The sequence below is a fragment of the Thunnus maccoyii genome, chromosome 23, assembly GCF_910596095.1.
Source record: "Thunnus maccoyii chromosome 23, fThuMac1.1, whole genome shotgun sequence".
NCBI lineage: Eukaryota > Metazoa > Chordata > Actinopteri > Scombriformes > Scombridae > Thunnus > Thunnus maccoyii.
The window spans coordinates 94,725-113,796 of NC_056555.1; the positions used below are offsets into that span (position 1 = coordinate 94,725).

At 40.4% G+C, this 19,072-nt stretch overlaps 1 protein-coding gene across 1 annotated transcript; it reads right to left on the reverse strand.

Moving 5' to 3' along the window:
- Positions 1-343: 343 nt before the first annotated feature.
- On the reverse strand, positions 344-18,804 carry hspa14 (heat shock protein 14). Its single transcript, XM_042403671.1, has 15 exons — positions 18,786-18,804; positions 18,487-18,674; positions 14,527-14,607; positions 13,553-13,635; positions 13,021-13,069; positions 12,647-12,752; positions 12,475-12,565; positions 12,265-12,369; positions 11,057-11,218; positions 7,296-7,451; positions 2,410-2,512; positions 2,029-2,244; positions 1,730-1,894; positions 617-684; positions 344-529 (listed from the first exon to the last, which is right to left on the reverse strand). Exons 2-15 carry the CDS (start codon positions 18,622-18,624, stop codon positions 451-453), a joined length of 1,602 nt encoding a protein of 533 aa, XP_042259605.1. The 5' UTR covers positions 18,625-18,674; positions 18,786-18,804; the 3' UTR covers positions 344-450.
- Between the last annotated feature and the right edge of the window lie 268 nt (positions 18,805-19,072).

Genomic DNA, 19,072 nt, shown 5'->3' on the forward strand with positions numbered 1-19,072 from the left:
AAAAAAATAAGCCACTTTACACACAAGTGGATGAAGAGCGACTCTGTTGCATCAGCTCCGCTGATTTGAATGCATGGTGGGAAAGACGCCACTGACACCCGATTCATAATAATCATACACTTTGATAATACTGCAAATTCAAGGACTTTCATCAGTGGGCCATAAGCCCAATCACCATTGTGTTACCTCATTCAGCGATACATATTGACATTTCTTTAAATAAAAATCTTCAGTAATCTTCAAGATTGTCACTTTAAAAGGCAGCTTTTAAAGATTATGGATTCTCCTCTAAACCTGTTTTTTTTTTAGAAATCTTGGCAGTAATAAAACTGAGCACTTATAGTTTAGATTAGATTATGTTTATTGAGTGAAGAGTAGAAAAAAGCAACCTAAAAACCATTGCACTAACAGTGTGTGCTGGTTTGTGATTTGAACTGCAGATCAGTGGTTTCATGATGCAGCTACTATGGTGATGACCTCTGACCTTCCGGTACTCTGCTCTACACAGGAAACATGGACCGTGCCATCCCTGCAACATACAGAAATAATCAGAAATAATGGTAAACAAGCTGTCACATCAAGTCAAGCCATGCACTGATCACAGAAGGGCAGATACCTTTTCATGGTCACCACAGTGTCAATGTTATGGTTCTCCTCTCTGGGCTGCAGGTCTCGCAAGATAATCTGTACATTGTAAAAACACACACACACACACACACACACACATACATACACATACACACACATGCATATAAATGGTTACATTTTTTTTCTCTTGCATTATTTCCCCAGAGACTGAGCAGTTAAAGGGGCCATATCATGCAGATTTCCAGGTCTATATTTTTATTTTGGGGCTTGGTAAACATCCCCAAGGTCTAACTATCACAGCACAGATCATACTAGTAAAATGATCTGTTTTAGGTCTAAGGGATTCAGTCACCACTGAGCTTTATAGCTGTATCAGCTACTAACACGCCATTGCATACACTAATTGCCTTCAGTGGCCATAAGAAGAAAAAGATGAAGGAAGCAAAGCTCATGACCCCCAGTGACCTTTAGCTTCAGCTGCTTCACTTGCTTATATAACCCGCCTTCTCAAAGCTTGGTAACCAATCAAAAATGACAAAGTGTGACTGTGACATCTCTGCCCATGTTTCTCAACAGCATCCCCTCCAAAAAAGTAAACATAATGTGACTATTATGTGTCCACTGTTGAAGTCAAACTGTTTCAAGACGTTTCTTTAAAGTTTACAAAGAACAGTTCAGGCAGTGAAATACACAACAAAAGTAAAACACAGTTGTCATAGGTGAAAATATGCAAAACATCTGTCAAACTGAATCAATGATTCTGTTTTGAAATCCTTGTTTTGAGGACTAATACTACGTAGGATGAATGATGTGCATTCTCGATTGGTTTTATACAGGGGAGTTTTTAACATTTGAACACAGTTATCAGGTTGGTATAATGTGCGGATCATGTCAACCACCGAATACCATGGGTTGAAATCACCTGCATATTGTACCATTGTACCTTTACAGTAAAAAAATAACATCAACATGTCTTTTAAATATACTGATAATACTTTTGTATTTATCAAAATTAAGAAAAAAGGGTTTTGGGGAAATATCAGAAATACTACTTTAATTCTCGGCCAGCTAGAGGGGAGTGTCATGTACTGTATGTTGAAGGATGTTCAACAACTGATGTAATGTTAGTACTTTTCTGTACCTTAGCTAGCTTTTCTGGCTGCTCAGTGACAAATCTCTGGTAAATTTCCAGACAGAGGGAGGTTAGTTTCCCCAATCCACTCAGAATGTGATGTCTGCGGGCAGGGAGGGGCGTCCCTGATGGAAGCACAACAGTGAACACCTCAGCTCCGGATTCATCCACCTCCTGCAACACCCACACACCATCAAGCCAGACAGAACACATTAGGGGTTATTTAACTCTTAGATCTATTAATAGAATTAAAACATTAACAATCAAGTACATGCTGAAAATGGTATACTACATACAGACCAGTATACCTTCACTAGTATGTCAGAGGCAGAAACATCCACTGTGACTGACTCTTCCTCAGGGGCTAGTCTATCTCTGCCAACCAATAAGCCTGCCTCCAAGGCTGCTCCCACAGCAATGACCTCATCAGGAGGCGCTGAGCTGAGAAGTTCCACATCAGGAAACATTTCACGGATCATTTGCTGTAAACGAGGGATTCTGGCTGAGCCACCACAAAGAACCACCTGAAACGCATCAATCACATCAAATGCTGCTGGATTTCAAGGTTCATGCTGTGTTTCTTGCTCATCCCCATCATTACAACAACTATAATTACAGTTGGATTCATTTCAAACACTGGGCCATCAATGAAAGCACATGTGGCTGTAAAAAGATCTTACATGCCATACCTTGTTAATGTCGCTGGTGGAGAGTCCTGCCTCCTCCAGCAGTAGCCTGATTGGTTGGATGTTCTTGTTGAAGAGTGAGGAGCAGAGCAGCTCAAATCGAGCTCTGAGGGAACACCACACTGAGATTGTCATGTTGGTAATAACTATTTATCCATCCTGACTTTGTCCACAAATTAGCCCCAAACATATTAATAAAAGCAGATTTATGCATATCAATTTCATTCCATGTCTCTGAACGCTTGATAATCAGCAATCTCCCATCATTGGATTAATCACTATTACTTGTACACTTAATTTATGCCCCCCTTCCTATTATGTTACTGTAGAGTTTTGTGCCATATATACATGAACTAAAGCCAATGTAATAGGGTTGGGCAGTGTCTACAGAATTGGCATATGACAATGTTTCACTGTGGACACTGGGGGGGGGGGGTGGCGTAACTCCTTTTAAGAAATTGGGCAGTACGTAACTGAGTGAGTGGTCAAGCGAGAGAGCGAGCGTCAGAAAAGTGACGGTAAATGTGAGCAGAGCAGAGGAAAAGGTTAACAGTAAGGCCATATTCAGACCAAATCAGGCGCTGCAGCGTTCAGCTGGGTTGAGTGGAGGTGTGTGCCGGTATGGGTGTGTTTATTTGTCCTCCGGAACGTAACCGCTGTGAATAAATCAAAAAATAACATTTTTTGATCTGATTCACCAGCATTCTCGCTATCAGCGCTCCCTCTCTTGATTCACTCTCTAGCTTGCTTGACCACACTGCTCTCTCTCTCTCTCTATCCCTGGTGCTTTCTACAGACTACAGTGTGTCAGTCAATAAATGCTGCAGCTTGGAGGTTAGCTCCAAAGTTAGCAACAATAGGTTAGCCTAACCTGACGACGCTAAACAGAGACATAGAGAACGGAGAAATGTGTGGCTGCTAATCATGTTTGTCATGTGCACTGTATAAAATAACTTTAAAGATAGGTTGGGTTTTTTCAAATTTGTTTTAAAACAATGCTGATGTGCCCATATGTACGTGGAAATTGGTCTAGGCTGCTGCAACAATTTCTAGTCTCCATACTGACAATGAACGCAGCTACACTGTCAGAAATGGGGGGCAAAACTTGACAGCCCGTGTTCTGTGTAAAAATGCATGTCAAAGTTGAGCTGAAGCTAATATGATGCTTATGCAGCAGTCTGAGTTGGCTAAATGGAATCAGTATCTTCTAAAGTTAAAGTTTGTTTAGTACAAACTTCCTTCTTTTTGTTTCCATGGAATAAAGTTCCACTGTAGTGGAGGGTTTCATTGTGGTAGTCACATGTTTGTTGGTGTTACCTGTGCTCAGAGAAAAGTCTGAAGTTAATTTTAAAGTATTTTTGGAGTCTGTGTTATTAGACACAAATATTTCAGTAACTGAGTATTTGGAGTGTGTGTGATGTCTCAGAGCTAATCTCCAGCTGTTCTTGTTGTCGTCCAGACCCCCTGGATTTACTCCCGCCTCTGCCCCTAATAAGACATGGAATACGGTTCATGTACGTGTTTATCTGGTGTGTTCTGAAAGAAACAAGGGTTGGTCTAATGCACTCCAGAGATTTCTAGGGATACCCCCCGAAAGCACCTAGAAGTACCAGTATCTACTTGGATCCTAAATGAGGCTGCAGTGACTGGTGAATACATCTTACAGCTCTTTAAGACCCAAGCCAAGTTCCCATGTCTTGCTTGTTTCTGCCAAAAACAAGCACCGAGACCTGCGGAGACATGAGTGCAGCTGCTTGCTGACAGTTACATGTGTTTACAGTGAATAGCAGGAGGGAGAACAGATGTTTCATTCTGCTACTCTGTGCTGAGACTCTGTTGCGGCTGTGGCTGCAGATGGTCATGGAGCACACACTTTCAGTTTATAATTGTAGCATCCCTCATCCCACTAAGTATTGTAACACACACTTAGTATTTTACAAAGTGTAGTTTTTCATTTGATGAATGTGGGCGCTGATTAGCGAAATTGAACTAAATGGGTTTTATCTTTTCTGGCAGAAAACCTAAACCTGTGAAAACCAGTATTTATTACTATTCCTCTTTAAACTCTTTTTAATGCACAAATTGAAGGAACTGGCAGGATTATATTTCACTGTGATTGTACCTTATATGATTACCTGTGACAAATAAACTTGATTGATTGAAACCTGGTTCTGAATTGGAACCAGTTATATATTATTAAGGTTGGCTGTTTTATCAGTACTTTTTACGTTTTGGTGTAACTTATGGCCGTGCTGCAGCTTCTCCTCTCTGTCCTCTCCTCTGCTCTGTGTTTGACTAAGGGTGGGGCTTCCACACACACACACACACACACACACACACACACACACACACACACACACACACACACACACACAGACACACACACACACACACACACAGCTGACAGCAGAGCAGAAAGGTCGTGGTAGAGAAAGATAACATACTTGAGTTGACAGCAACTATGCTCTTTACTCTAAGTGCAATGAAACCTTACTGAGTAAAAAGCCAACGACAGTAATTTATTGAAACACCTGTTCAACAAGCATAAACATGTAGAAAAGCGATATTTTTATCTGCTTTGTTCGCAGATTAAACCATTCACCGCTAGTATGTTTTACACACCCAAAACGTGCTGGGTAGGCTAATAGTGAATTGTTGTGAACAAGCTAAAAATGAAAGCTGTTCATATATATCTGTTTAGCTTTGTTTTCCACGAATCTTAAAATTTGGCAAATTCTTGTAAACTTAACTACTGACTGAGATGGCAGCTCCCCCTCCCAAACCAGTTCCTCCTCCAATAACCAGCGGTACCTGCAGGCAGGTCTCAATATTCTCACTCAATATTTTGATATGGAATATTATTTATGTTGTTGACATTTCAGATTAGAGACCAGTGACATTATTTAGTTTATATAGTGTCTTTGCTGTTGTAAACATTACTTTTGCTGCTCTAGAAACAATGTTTAGTTATATTTAAAATATAAATCATTAATAATCCTGTTCGAAATTTAAATTGTATAAATTCTTTAGTAATGAAAAAGAACCGATAAGAGTATCGATAAAGAACTGAACCAATAAGGATAATCGATAAGAGTAGTAGTAATGATAAAATCAGGGATGCACAATATTATTGGCAGGTTATCGGTACTGGCCGATAAAAGCTCTAAAATGAAATATCGGTATCAGCCATCTCTGCCGATTATGAGAGGCCGATTTGTTGCATTCTCCTCCGCCGCCTGACTGTGCTTCCCTCCACGGACTGCTTCACCCTGACGGTCCCGGTGCTTCCTCCACAGGCTCCACTTCACTCAAGCTGCCAGTCAGAACCGCTACTTCTTCCCACTTTAACCTGAATAACAAACCGGGGCTCAGTACTCCACATGGAGAACTGGGGCTAACGTTAGCTGGGAGGCTAGCGAAGGCTAGCTGGCTGTGCTTCCCTCCAGTCATGCTGCGGCTAACGCTCCGCTAGTCTCCCAGCTAATGTTAGCCCCGGCTCTCTATGTGGATCCAACCGGAGCACCGAGCCCCGGTTTGTTATTCAGGTTAAAGTGGGAAGAAGCAGCGGGTCTGACGGGCAGCTTGAGTGAAGTGGGGCCTGCGGAGGAAACACTGGAACCGTCGAGGTGCTGCAGTGTTCGGCTGCACAGATAGGAAATTCCTCGGCTGACAGGATATACCACTCTGTTTGAAAAAAAAAAAAAAAAACTTCTTCTTTTTGGTTTATAACGGCAGTTGGCAACCAGCGTATTGGGTGCATTATCGCCACCCTCTGCTCAGAAGAAAACTCTACTGCTCCACCCACTTGGAAGGTTCATTAAAGTTTTAATGCTGAGCTCCTGAACTCCAGTCTTCCTATGTTCTTCCTTCACATATTGTCTTTCTTGATCATACTTCGCACAATCTATGCTTGCATGCATAATAGTCTCCTCAGCCAGCTGGAAAACAATATGTGCATATATCGGTATCGGCAATCAGCCACAATGAGTTGGAAATATCAGCATATCGGATATCGGCAAAAAATCCAATATCGTGCATCCCTAGATAAAATCCTAACAATACCCATCCCTAGATATTTCCTTGGAGAAATCCTGAAAGTACTGATGCTGTCAAAATGGACATAAAGCATTTTCAAGGCTCAATAGAAGAGGGGCCGTGAGAAGCACATGGTCATCACGACTATAAACAAAGATAAGCTGATAACAGCTGACGAGGAGATAAGGTAATAAATACATAGCATGTGAGTCACTCTGTGTGAAATATGTGATTAAAAAGCATGTACCAGCAACAAATCTACATGCAATTACTAGAATGTATCCCTCCACCACAGCTTGGCAAGTAACGTTCCATGCAAACAAAAGGAGGGAATTCCAGGTTCAGTATGGCGAGTAGGAATTGTTACAGCATGAGCAGCATATATGTGGCTCTTCTATTCACATCCTGTTATCTTTTTATCATATTTGAAATCAAAATTTTATTTACATTATATTCAGTGTGTAAATTCATACCTTGAAGGCCAATCTCTTCAGGTAACAGAATGGCTCTTCCTCCTCTCCCATCAGCATGTTATTTGCAACATCTTCCTCATTTTGGAGGCTGCATTTGTGTTATCAGCTAATAAGTTATTTTCTTACTTTTTAAAAACTTGTGATCTTCCCACTCTCATCCCTGTTATCTGTGGTTTCCGAATTGCCAGTTCTCTGAGAATTTTTAACACCAATTGTAACAAATATCAGAAGTATGCTTTAATTCCATGGAGCAGCCTCTTTCTGAACACATTTAGTATTTCTAATATTCAATTCAATTTCAATAATATCTCATCATATTCTTATTTCCTGTGTTTTGGATCTACTTGTCTCTTAGTTGCAACATACTTTGTGTGAGCTTACCTTGAGACACTGCATTCAAAGTCAATGCCATCGTGCAGGGAATCAACAAAGCAGTTGGCTGACCCCAGTGAGGACAGGGAGTGTTTGGCCATGTCTGCTCCGTTCATCAGCTTCAGCATCGCCCGAGCATTACTGCTTACATCATGTTTAAAGGTGCTGCACAACAAACACAAACAATAAACATGAGGATTGCTGGTAGGACCCAAATATAAACAGTGTATGTGTCATATAAGTGAAGGTGTGTGTGTTTGTGTGTGAGAGAGAAAGAGGATCAGTCATATACAGATAACGAGGGTAATCAGCCAAAACTGTTAGCCAAACAAATGTGTGTAAGCACACTTTCCTAGTAGATCACTGTGTAACACAAACAGCGTGTTGTAAAAAAACAAAACAAAACAAAACAAAAAACTACAATTCACTGTGCAACCTTGTGGCTTATGACTATATTCAAATTGATGGATGAATTTCTGAATCCCGCCTTCCTGAGTTGAAGTTCACTTGTAGCAAAAATTGAAGTGAAAAAGGAGCCCAGCAGCAGTGTTGCATCTTGTGCTCTGCAAAAAACACAGAAACTGGGGGACTCTGTCATGAAGCAGGAAAAGTAGGGGGGTAGCCAGCTAAATATAGACCTTAATAATTTATACATACAACATTTTGGTCATACAGCCTCATGAAGCCTTTGAAACTTTGAATATCATTTTCTACACATTTGCATGATGTGCTGTATTCCGCACCAACAGCAGAAAGAGTACTGTTAGCATGTTTGATGTTATATAATCAGCTATGTCCATTTGTTGCCTTATAAAGAGATGGACTTGTAGATCAACTGGATATAAACAATTTGTCATTAATACCACATAAATGTATAGCTACAGTACTATGCAAAAGCTTTAGGCACTTCAGATGCTGAGATTCTTATCCATAATGCAGTAACATCAGGGAGGTGTCTGATCAGTCCCAAATTCTGCAGCATGACGAGCCCAAACATCCAGCTAGAGTCATGTTGGCTTACGTGCAGCAATACATTTACCAGAGGGCAACTAACATGAATATACATTTTCATGAATATTGGACATTGCATGTCGGAAATATCACTTCCTGTGTCCACTGTGTAGTACTTGAAAACATGCACTAAATGTACAATTTGTTGTTGCATATCAAATGTAGACCACACACTTTTTGCATTTCATGTAAACACAGCACAAAAATAAAGGAAATTTGTGTTTGGTAGATTGTAACAATGCTTCTTGGCAATAAATCTTATACCGTTGGAAAGCCTGTTTATTTCGCTTTTAAATGGTGCCACATTTGTAAGTTACATGCATTTGTGGGATGAACAGCAGAGCTGTTGTGGGTTAATTTGCGCCCATGAAAAATATGCCAAATCTTCTCTGCCAATGGCAAACAGCTTATTCTGCCATTGACTCTTGTTTAGTGTTTGGTGGATTGGATGATTGAAGTTTGAAGAAACAAGACATATTGGCAATTTAACAATTTATTCATTTAACAAACAGGAATGTGATGAAGAACCATACACAGCCACAACAGCCTGGCACCTCCTTCTCATGCTGGTCACCAGCCTGGTCACAGACTGCTGTGGGATGGCATCCCATTCTTCAACCAGCATTTGTCGCAAGTCAGCCAACGTGGTTGTGTTGGTCACTCTAGCATGAACAGCACGCCCAAGCTGATCCCACAAGTGTTCAATGGGGTTGAGGTCATGGCTGCTGGCAGGCCATTCCATCCTCTCCACTCCCAAATTCTGGAGGTAGTCTCTGATAAACCCCTCAAACCGACAAATGCTGGTTGAAGAATGGAATGTCATCCCACAGCTATAACTTCCTGGTGCCAGTAGGTGGCGCTATTACTATGATTCAATATGGGCCTATACATGTCTTCAGACCGGGACTCTTGAAACATGTGATATTTGGGAAAGATCTGACCATGTGGAGTCAAGTTACAACAGTTTGTTATGCAATGGCGAAACATCGAAATTTGCTGCGACATTACGGCATTGGTGTTCAATGAAAACTCACAATCTTCACCATATAACATCATTAAGGCTCAAGGCTTTTCTGACCAAATCTGAAGGTCATGTGTTCAACCTGTTAGGTAAATGTCGTAAAAGTACAGCACCTATAACTTCCTGTTGCCAGTAGGTGGCACTGTGAGTATGACTCAATATTGACAGATAGATGTATTCAGATGAAGACCCTCATCAAGCTTAAGAAATTTGGTGCAGATTGGACAATATAATTTCGTGTTACAACAACTTCCTGTTTCATGGCAAAATATCGAAAATCGACGCATTACCACGTCAAGAGCATTCAGCAAAAACTCAAGATTTTGGTAACTTCTCATCGCAAAGGTCTTTAGCTGACACTCCCAAAATTTCAAGTCGGTCGGGTTACATCTCTTGGAAGAGTTTGTTAAATTACACTGCCTGACAATGGCAAAAAATGCACAAAATTCGCAAATTTAATTAAAAATGTCTCCAAGTGTATTTTTGGGTGTCTGGACATGATACATGTGCCCACCAAATTTTGTTAATCTACATCAAATTTAAAGGTGAGGGCTTTTAATTTGAAATTTTGTAGGGGGCGGCCTTGAGCCATTTTGGAACACCCAAGCCAAAGACCGATATCAGATATGAAGTTTGGCCACTTTTGGATTAATGTGCAATGTTTCATGAGTTTTTGAGCATTCCTAGCACCTGAAAATGCCAAAAGTAATTAGGTGCTCCGGCCCTAATAACAGAGAATAATAATAATTCCCTGAGTTACAGTACAGTGGCCTTTGCACCACTTGGTGTCCGGGCCCTAATAATTCCTTCAAATGCAATAGAGCCTTGGGACCTAACAAGGAGTTCTATAACAGATATTATTAGGGTTGGGCGATGTCTACTGTATTGGCATATGACGATGTCCACAATGAAACCTTTTTTTTGGGGGGGGGGGGAGTTACTTGCAAGCTTTTATAACACTTACAGTAACGTTAAAAGTGTAGTTGTCGTCAAGTATTTCACATGGTTCATTTTCTCTCCTCTGCTATGCTCAGAGAACACAGACACACACAGAACGCATAGCCCCACCCGTGGTGAAACAGAGGAGGGGAACTTAGGGTGGCCATAAATGACATCAAATGCAGTTGACACTCTTTATTTATGTTATTTACCTTATTTATGTGTACTTGTTTCATTTTAGCTGCATTTTGCTGTCATTTATGGTTACGCTAAATTTTTCTTTTCTCTTCTGTTTCACCGCAGGCAGGGCTTTTAAATCATAATGTTATGATGGTAGAGGCCGTCAACCATTGGCAATTGACAATGGCATCTCCCATCTGCCCAACCCTAGATGGTGTGGCCCCCACAGAGCCCTGATCTCAACATCATACAGTCAACATGAAGAGACAGAAGCAACTCAGACAGCCTAAATCAACAGAAGAACTGTGGCAGCTTCTCCAAGATGCTTGGGACAACATACCTGCAAGTACCTTGAAAAACCATGTGTAGGTGCACTGAGGAGAACTGGTGTTTTAAATGCAAAGCATGCTTGCACCAAATATTGATTGATGGTTTCTTGCTTTCTGAACTTTGTATCAGGTTAATTGATGAATAAAAACTATTCATCCTCACTGTTAGTGCCTTTTGAACAGTATTGTGTAAAAGTCAAAATGAACTCCTCCCTTAACTGAAACACTTGAACATGAAGTTACTAGATGTAAGGAGAGCTTTAAGAGGCAGCAGTGAACAGAGTAGCTACCGTTTGAACTCGGCGGCGAGGTGCTGGGCCAAGGCCTGTGTGAAGCTCTCTCCTCCGATGCTGTGGTCAGTGTGGGTGTTGAGAACCCGGAACATTCCTCCATTGACCTGCAGCACTGTCACACTCAGAGATGTCCCGCCCAGTTTATACACCAGGACATGGCTGTCAACACATTGCAGATCAGTATGATAAATTTGATGTCACTATGAATCCATTAAACAAAAAGGTGTACACCAAAAGTACACCAAAAACATGAGGCCACAGCTCACACTTGAATCATATAACTAATTGTATCATGTTGGGATGGATAAAAGGTGCAGACTATCAACAACCATAGAGATGATTACAGATGTTGATGGGGGAAGATCTATTTATGTATTGTATAAAACTTGGGTATTGTATGTTTTACTTTTAGAACCAAAACGTAATCTAATACAGTTCTGCTCCCTGCAGTGTAATCTGCAGTCTTGAGTTTTTTAGGGTGATCTTGAAAGAGTACTCCACAGATTTAGTATGTGTATTTAAAACTGATGGACTCACGAATGACAGTTAAAAAAAAAGACTAAAAAAAAAATGATGCAGAACCAGAGATATTGGGCCTCATGCAAGAACATTGTCGCATTCTTATCCTAGATCTCTGACTTTTTTCTGTGAGGTTTGCTCGTAAGCGTGTTCTAAGTCGGATTCAACAAACTCTCTCAATTACCTGAACCTGTAAATCACTCATTTCAGCCTGATTGTCTTTTTTATTCCACCTTGTCAAACCTGGCACCTACATTACCCACAATGCAATGCAACTGCTGACAGTTGCAGATGAGATTGGGGTGTGTTACTGTAGTAGCAGCTAAATTAACCTGGAGCTGCCAGCCTCAAGTAGAGATGAGGAGCGGATCCAGCAACCTCACTTTTTTTTTCTTACTCCACACCCTGCGATCTTTTTCATCCTCAAACAACACTGACTCAATTTATCACTCATTTCACACGGCTCCTTCTGGGGCCATAGCTTCATACAACTTCTTTCACATATATGCAGTCGTACTCCCCAACCCCTGAAAACACATCTTGATATGTTCCCCTGTAATACAACACTCATTAGCCAGTTGGGTAAAATCCCATCTATCCCACCATTATATCAGAGCACATTACTCTTCATTTTCTTCAGCATGCAGCATCAGTGTTAAAGCTTCTAATGAAGATTGGTGCTGTACCTCTTTCCAGAAGAACAGTCCTGTCCAATGTTATAGGCTAATAGAGCAGCAGCAGGCTCATGGATCAGCCTCAGGACATGGAACCCCGCAGCTTCAGCTGCTGCCCTGCACAAAAAGGCACAGAAGTAGACATAACTAAAAGGTGCAAGTGGAATGATTTCCCTGTCTCAAAATAAAATAGTACAGTTGTTGTGGTAGGAAATGGCCTACCTCAGCACACGCTTCTGAGCATTTGCAAACTCAAAGGGGACAGTAATGACAGCGTCAGTGACATCGGAGCCCAGAGCTGACTGAGCCGTTTCTGTGAAAACAGGAATGATCACTCAACTTACTGTTTATTTATGCAATGTGCATCAGTGTGTGTGTGTTTTCCACAGACTACCTTTCATTTTGTGGAAGATGAGTTTTGCAACATCCTCTGGAGCAACATACTCTGGTTGTTCTCCTGCCGTGATCTCATAATACATCTTCTCTCCTCTGTTAACCACCTGAACACACCAATCACTGCTCAGATGTAGGATTCACTGCTTTACCGGTAGAGACGGTCACTTTGGGTTCAGTATTTTTTAAAAAGAAACTAGGAGACAAAACTAACAAGTCATCATGTTTCTGAGTACAGATAAGTGACAAACCTCTACTATATCAACAGCATGAGAAAAATGAATATAAATGAAGGAAAACAAAGGAGACACATTTTAGATGTTTAAAGAACTACAGACAACAAAGTTTTAGATTTGTTAACAAAAACAAATTCACCTGACACTTGGTCTCTGTTTTGTGAGTTTGTGTCTCTGGATCACCAAAGCTGCCCATTGAGAAAAAGAAAGAGAAAACTTATAAGTCACTCTGAACAACTCATTTAGTAGTATACTGAATGTCTGTCTGACAGGGTTGGTTGATAGGATGATTACATTTTCAATTGACTTTGACGTCCTTTTGTTGTCAAGATTTGTATGACTGCCTCCTCAACATTCAAGTCAAGAGTCAGGCAAATTATTATTCTCTAACAGCACAAATTTGTGGTAAATACAGTGCAATTTCTAAACACAGAAGTGATTAATTAGTCGTTAACTAATTTAAAAAATAATTAACTTTAAATATAAAGCAAGAAGAACAAAAGTATATTAAACTTATTACATGGGGAATTTCAGTAGCAGACTTATTGCAAAGTAGTACCTCCCCCCCCCAAATCTCTATACTGACACATTACTTAGTGGGCCAAGATAATAAGATAAAGTGTCTCCTTTGGCTTTAAGATATGCAAGCAAGACAGTATAAAATATGTCACCTTCTTCCCAGCACTTGTTTCACTTTGACAACTGTGTTGGCAGCATTGCGGACCCGTCCTTGCTTTGCTGCAATACCTACAATCTGCAGAAGATAAAAATCAGTCAATAGCAGACTGCAAATAAACAGCTATAAGCCTATTGAAAAATGTTAGCCACAGTGTAAATGACCTACAGACAAATGTACAATTGCATCACACATCTGTCAATAACCTAAAAGGGTTCAACAGAACAAATCACATCTACAAGTGTCTACATATGAAAGGCTAGAGGGACACTCAGTACACAATTAATGTACAGTAGGTAGTGATAGTAATACTTAATGGCTACAACATTACATTACATTTAGATATGTTAACACCCATCCTAAGCAGAACAACCAGTAACCATCTTGAACTTGTAGATATGTTAAAGTGGCAATCTGGAAGATCTCCCAAGATTTTTGTTTGAAGGTTCTATATGGCGGAATCAGAAATTCCTTCTCATTGTGACATCTGTTACGTGAGCTGCAGCCAATATCCTGGTACTTGCAGCGTGAGACTATTGCAGGTGATGTCTTTTTCCTCGCTTACACTTCCCATAATTACATAAAAGAATTCTAACGTTGTGTTTTGCATCACATATGTCACTCCCAGTCAGCCAGTCCCCCAGATAAAGGAAATGGCCTTCCTGGTATGATTTTTCTGTACTATAGCTACAAGGAAAAATGTTAATGAAAAGATTTATAGGAAATGTTCAATGGCTGAGCAGACCTTTTCAAGTCAGCCATCTATTTAGTCTTCTTGGTGTAAGTGAATGCTACTCCTCATATAATCCTGAAAGATTGGCTGGTTTAGTAGTGCCTGTTTGAGGTTTCTGTTTATGATTGCTTCATCTTAAAGTTTCTTAGGGAAATGACCAGTAAATTAGTGAAGCAAGCAGACTACAGACAGTCTAAGTCCACCACCAGAAGAGAAGTGAAGTGAATATGTTGCACCTGTTCAGTGTCTCTGTACGCCACCACAGCTGGAGTCACTCTGTCTCCTGCATCGTTAGCCACCACATCAGCCCGGCCATCCTGCACAAAATACACATTTAAGTTTGAGAAGATTTATGTAAACCATTTTTTGCTTTTGCATGTAGAGCTGTGAATTATTCTTGTTAGAGCTGTAGTAGATAAAATGATTAGTTGATCTACAGAAAAAAACAAAAAACCTGCAACAATTTTGATAATTGATTCACTGTTTAAGTCATTTATCAAGCAAAAATTACAAACATTCATTTGTCTCAATTTTGTTTCCTTCTTTTTCCCCATCAAGTCAACATGGACTTAGAGAGCGGTTATGATCATGTCCTATGGGATGTCTGTGGGAGTATGGGGCATTGAGGTTGTTACTGCCAGCCATTTGGTCCTTCAGTGAATTATGTCGCCAATATGTAACTTACATTGTTATCAACATAACTAAGATACATACTAGCAACATCTTTCGGCTGTATGTGAAGATGATGTGGATTGTCAAAGAACATTGTATTTGAAAGACATCAGTTCTGGGCACATACCACGGCTGACTCAAGTACCATAGATAAATTTGTGGCCAGCCTGTAGTTAGAGGGCTTCACACATACTAATAGAACTGGAGTTACATCCAGGTAACTACTATTTCTATTTCGTAAATGCTACACCCTCTTGTGGGCTCCGCTATTGGTTATCACTGAAGGCAAAGGACGTTGGAGCCAAATGGGCTTGTGCTCAGTTTAGGAAATTTAAAAAATATCTGGGGGGCAACTTTTGCCCTCATTGTCTAAAAAATTGGGGCATTTACAAAATTTTGGGGCAACTTTTAAAAAATAGTAATTAGTGCATAAAGGTTCAGTTTTTAATGTGAAGTGAGGCCAGATTAAAATGCATACAGTAAACACCACCTTGTGTACCCACAACCACCTCAGTGAACACTGTCTCACTTGTAATAATTGTCTACATTTTCTAACTACAATAATAAGCACATGAAAAGTAAAACAATGCAGGCCTATTCCATTTCAACAACTAAGATTTTATTTAGGAGGAGCCTTCAGTATAAATCACTAGATAGCAGTATAGGATAACGAACATGAGATCATGACACTATTTATTGAATTTGATCTAATTAGATAAAGCTTGTAGTTAGGATTTGGCGCTCTACAAATAAAATTAAACTTCTCAATTTTTTCACTTCAATTTATTTATATAGTGCCAAATCACAACAAAAGTCATCTCAGGGCACTTTTCACATAGAGCAAGTCTACACCGTACTCTTTAATTTACAGATTTACAGAGACCCAACAATTCCCCTATGAGCAAGCACTTAGCGACAGTGGTTTCTTCCCTTAACAGAAAGAAACCTCAAGCAGGACCCGGCTCTAGGTGGGAGCCATCTGCCTTGACCGGTTGGGTTGATATAATAACAATTGCAACAATAATTAAAGCTGCAAGCAGTGACGATCGGGCCCTTGCACCCTTGTTCACATCGGGGTGTGGCGCAGTTGAAGGGTTTTTTGAACACTGCACGAAAGAGTTAAATATCATTTCCTGTGTCCACTATGTGGTGCTAGAGAACACCCATTAAGCATACATCATGTTGCTGTTTATCATCTGTAGACCACACCTTGAAAATTTCATGTGAGTCAGATGATGTTTGTCATGGCTGCCTGTTGTCAAAGGTGGCGCTATGACTATGCCTCAATATTGACATATAGATGTGTTCAGGACAGGATTCTTATCAAGCATGAGAAATTTGGTGCAGGTTGGAGCATTTACACTGAAGTTATAGCAATTTCCTCTGTCATGGCGAAATATCAAAACTCAACGTCACGCCATGGCCACACGCTTCAATGATAGTTAAATCTTTTAATAACTTTTGATCACAAGCTAGTCTAGATGACACACACTGATTCTGAAGTCGTTATGATGAATTGTGTGGGAGGAGTTCTTTAAAATACAAGACATGCAAAATCGCCAAAATTGACCACTGAATTCAAAATGGCCGACTTCCTGTTGGGTTTAAGCTATGGGTCCAGGTGACTTTTTTGTGTGCCCTGGCATGATACATGTGTGTACTGATTTTCGTACATGTAGGTTTAATGTGGTGCAGGGGCTGCTTCGTTGAAATATTGTAGGGGGCGCTGTTGAGCCATTCTGCCACACCCATGCCCGCCACCTACACAATATTTAAGACTTTAAGATCTGTCATGTGTGTGCAAAGTTTTGTGAGTTTTCAAGCATGTCTAGCACCCTAAAAACAGCTTCGTACTTTGTGGCAAAGAATGTTGCCATGGCAACGGCGTTTGATTATGGGTCATGAGCTGCAAAATGTATGTCAATTTCAGGTGCATCAGCCAAATTTACTAGGACTAATTACACAAAGTATGATGCATGTTACTTTATGTCGACAGTGGGTGGCGCTATGACCATCACTAAATGTGGGCCTGTACATGCTACCATACATGCTACACACCATGCTACCCACAGGGTGTCAAAGTGTAAAACATGTAACTTCTTGTTACCAATAGGTGGCGCTATGACTCAGATCCAGTATTGATGCATGGATCTGTTCAGGGCAGGATTCTTAACAAGCAAAAAAGGTTTGGGTCTCATAGGATCATGTCCACCGGACTAATGGCCATTTCAATTTTCATGGCGAAGGATCAAAATTCTGCCATCAGAGTCGCAGTTTCTCATTTCTCCAGTTTGTGTGCGTACGCATGGGTCAGAGTTTCCGTGGAGGACTGCAGCTTGTCCTGTCAGGTTTGTTTTTCATAAATCCCAAAGATTGCTTAGAAAGTGGCATACGCCTTCTTTTGTGCATACACAACGTTTATAAATTAAGCCCAAGGTGACCACCTTCTGTAGCTGGTTAAGACATTGCGAAGAGTGTGCAAAGCTGTCATCAAAGCTACTTTGAGGAATCTAAAATATGAAACATATTTAAGTTTAACATTTTTTGTTCACTACATGATTCCATATGTGTTATTTCATAGTTTTGATGTCTTCAGTATTGTTCTACAATGTAGAAAATAGTAAAAATAAAGAAAACCCTCCAATGGGTAGGTGTGTCCAAACCTTTCACTGGCCCACTTGGTCTAGAGTATATCAACGTACAGTGTCACCTAGTGAAATTATGGTGCAGTGTGGCCCTTCTAAAGTGTGTCAGTCATGTAAATGAGTTGCCAGTCATAAAGTTCGCTGAGACATTCAGATGACAGCCTCTTGTCAATAATGAAAAAAGCAGCAAATCCCCAGTTTGGAGAGGCTACAAAAAGCAAATGTTTAGCATTTTTTGACATTTAACTTAAATGATTAACCATTTATTAAAATTGTTGGTGATTATGTTCTGTTTATTAAGCACTAGTGAATAATAAATAAAATCTCAATACAGCCGTTTCAATTAATAGCAAGCATCAGAAGTGTCCATCTCTGCAGTATTTTGTGCTGTTGTCCAAAACTATATATCAGCTTGGGTAATTTACTGTATAATTCATCATGCTCGTTAATGGCAGGCTGCCCAACTCCTGTCCAAGGCACAATCCACAATGACCTGTTAAACACTATGGAACAGTATGCAAAATATTACAAGGAACCATCAAAGGAAAGCTTTGCTGCAGGTATTATTATATGTTGTTTTGAAACATTGAATGTATGCCTACATCTCTTTAAGTATGTACTGCGCAGTTGTAGGGCAAACTAAAAAATACATAATTAACGTCATCAGCTAGCGCGTTGTTTGTAGTTGTGGGTATCCAAAAAGAAATCTACAACTGTATTTCGACTATGGAGCGATCATATATCAACTGACTCGACCTCTTTTCATTGTAAGAAGGTTATTAGCAGCTAACAACCAGCACCATTTCTGTTGCATTTGGGAGTTAAGATCACATTCATCACTGTACTATTAATGAGACAACTGAAGTGGGCCAAACTCACCTTAAATATCGCCACACAGGCGCATGTATAGCCGAAGTGAACTCCAATCGCGGCCATGCTGAAAGAGCACTGGGCAGTTCCTCGCACCACGCGGTTCTTGTTCCGCTCAGGTTCCGCTGGTTCCGCTCTCAAGAACATCTTCCGGTACAGTATTTTCAGAACAAAAGCATGCTTGTGGCCATGCAGTTCTTCCACCATAATAGTACGTTGTTAAATACAATGACTTGAGTCAGAATATAGATGCGAATTTATGAGATGAATGTTCATCTAAAATGACAGACATACGGAATAAAGCTTACCTAGCTGTAGACACAGGGGATGTATTTGGTCAGCATGCCTGCCACTTGGTCACCGGTAATAGTGAGGGTGTCTGTGTGGAGGTGTGTGTGGGGGTGTGTCTGTGTGTCACCCGGGTGGGGCGGTAGTAATTAAGGTCATCCTCTGCACCTGCTTGTCATTCACTTTTGTTTGTAACAGAGTGGGTGAGTATAGGGGCCGATAATTTCCGATGGCCGCTATCGTTATATTGTTGTCCACCTTGCAATATCTATGGGGAGCATACAAGTCATCAAAGTGTTTTTTTCTT

What these genes read in the sequence shown, in the direction of transcription:
- hspa14 (XM_042403671.1), bottom strand. Translation starts at nt 18,624, where the DNA reads ATGTTCTTGAGAGCGGAACCAGCGGAACCTGAGCGGAACAAGAACCGC. An exon ending in CTCGCCGCCGAGTTCAAACG is followed by an intron (nt 7,452 to 11,056) that starts GTAGCTACTCTG and finishes TTTGTTGTGCAG; the next exon opens with CACCTTTAAACATGATGTAA. An exon ending in TTTGAATGCAGTGTCTCAAG is followed by an intron (nt 2,513 to 7,295) that starts GTAAGCTCACAC and finishes GTGTTCCCTCAG; the next exon opens with AGCTCGATTTGAGCTGCTCT.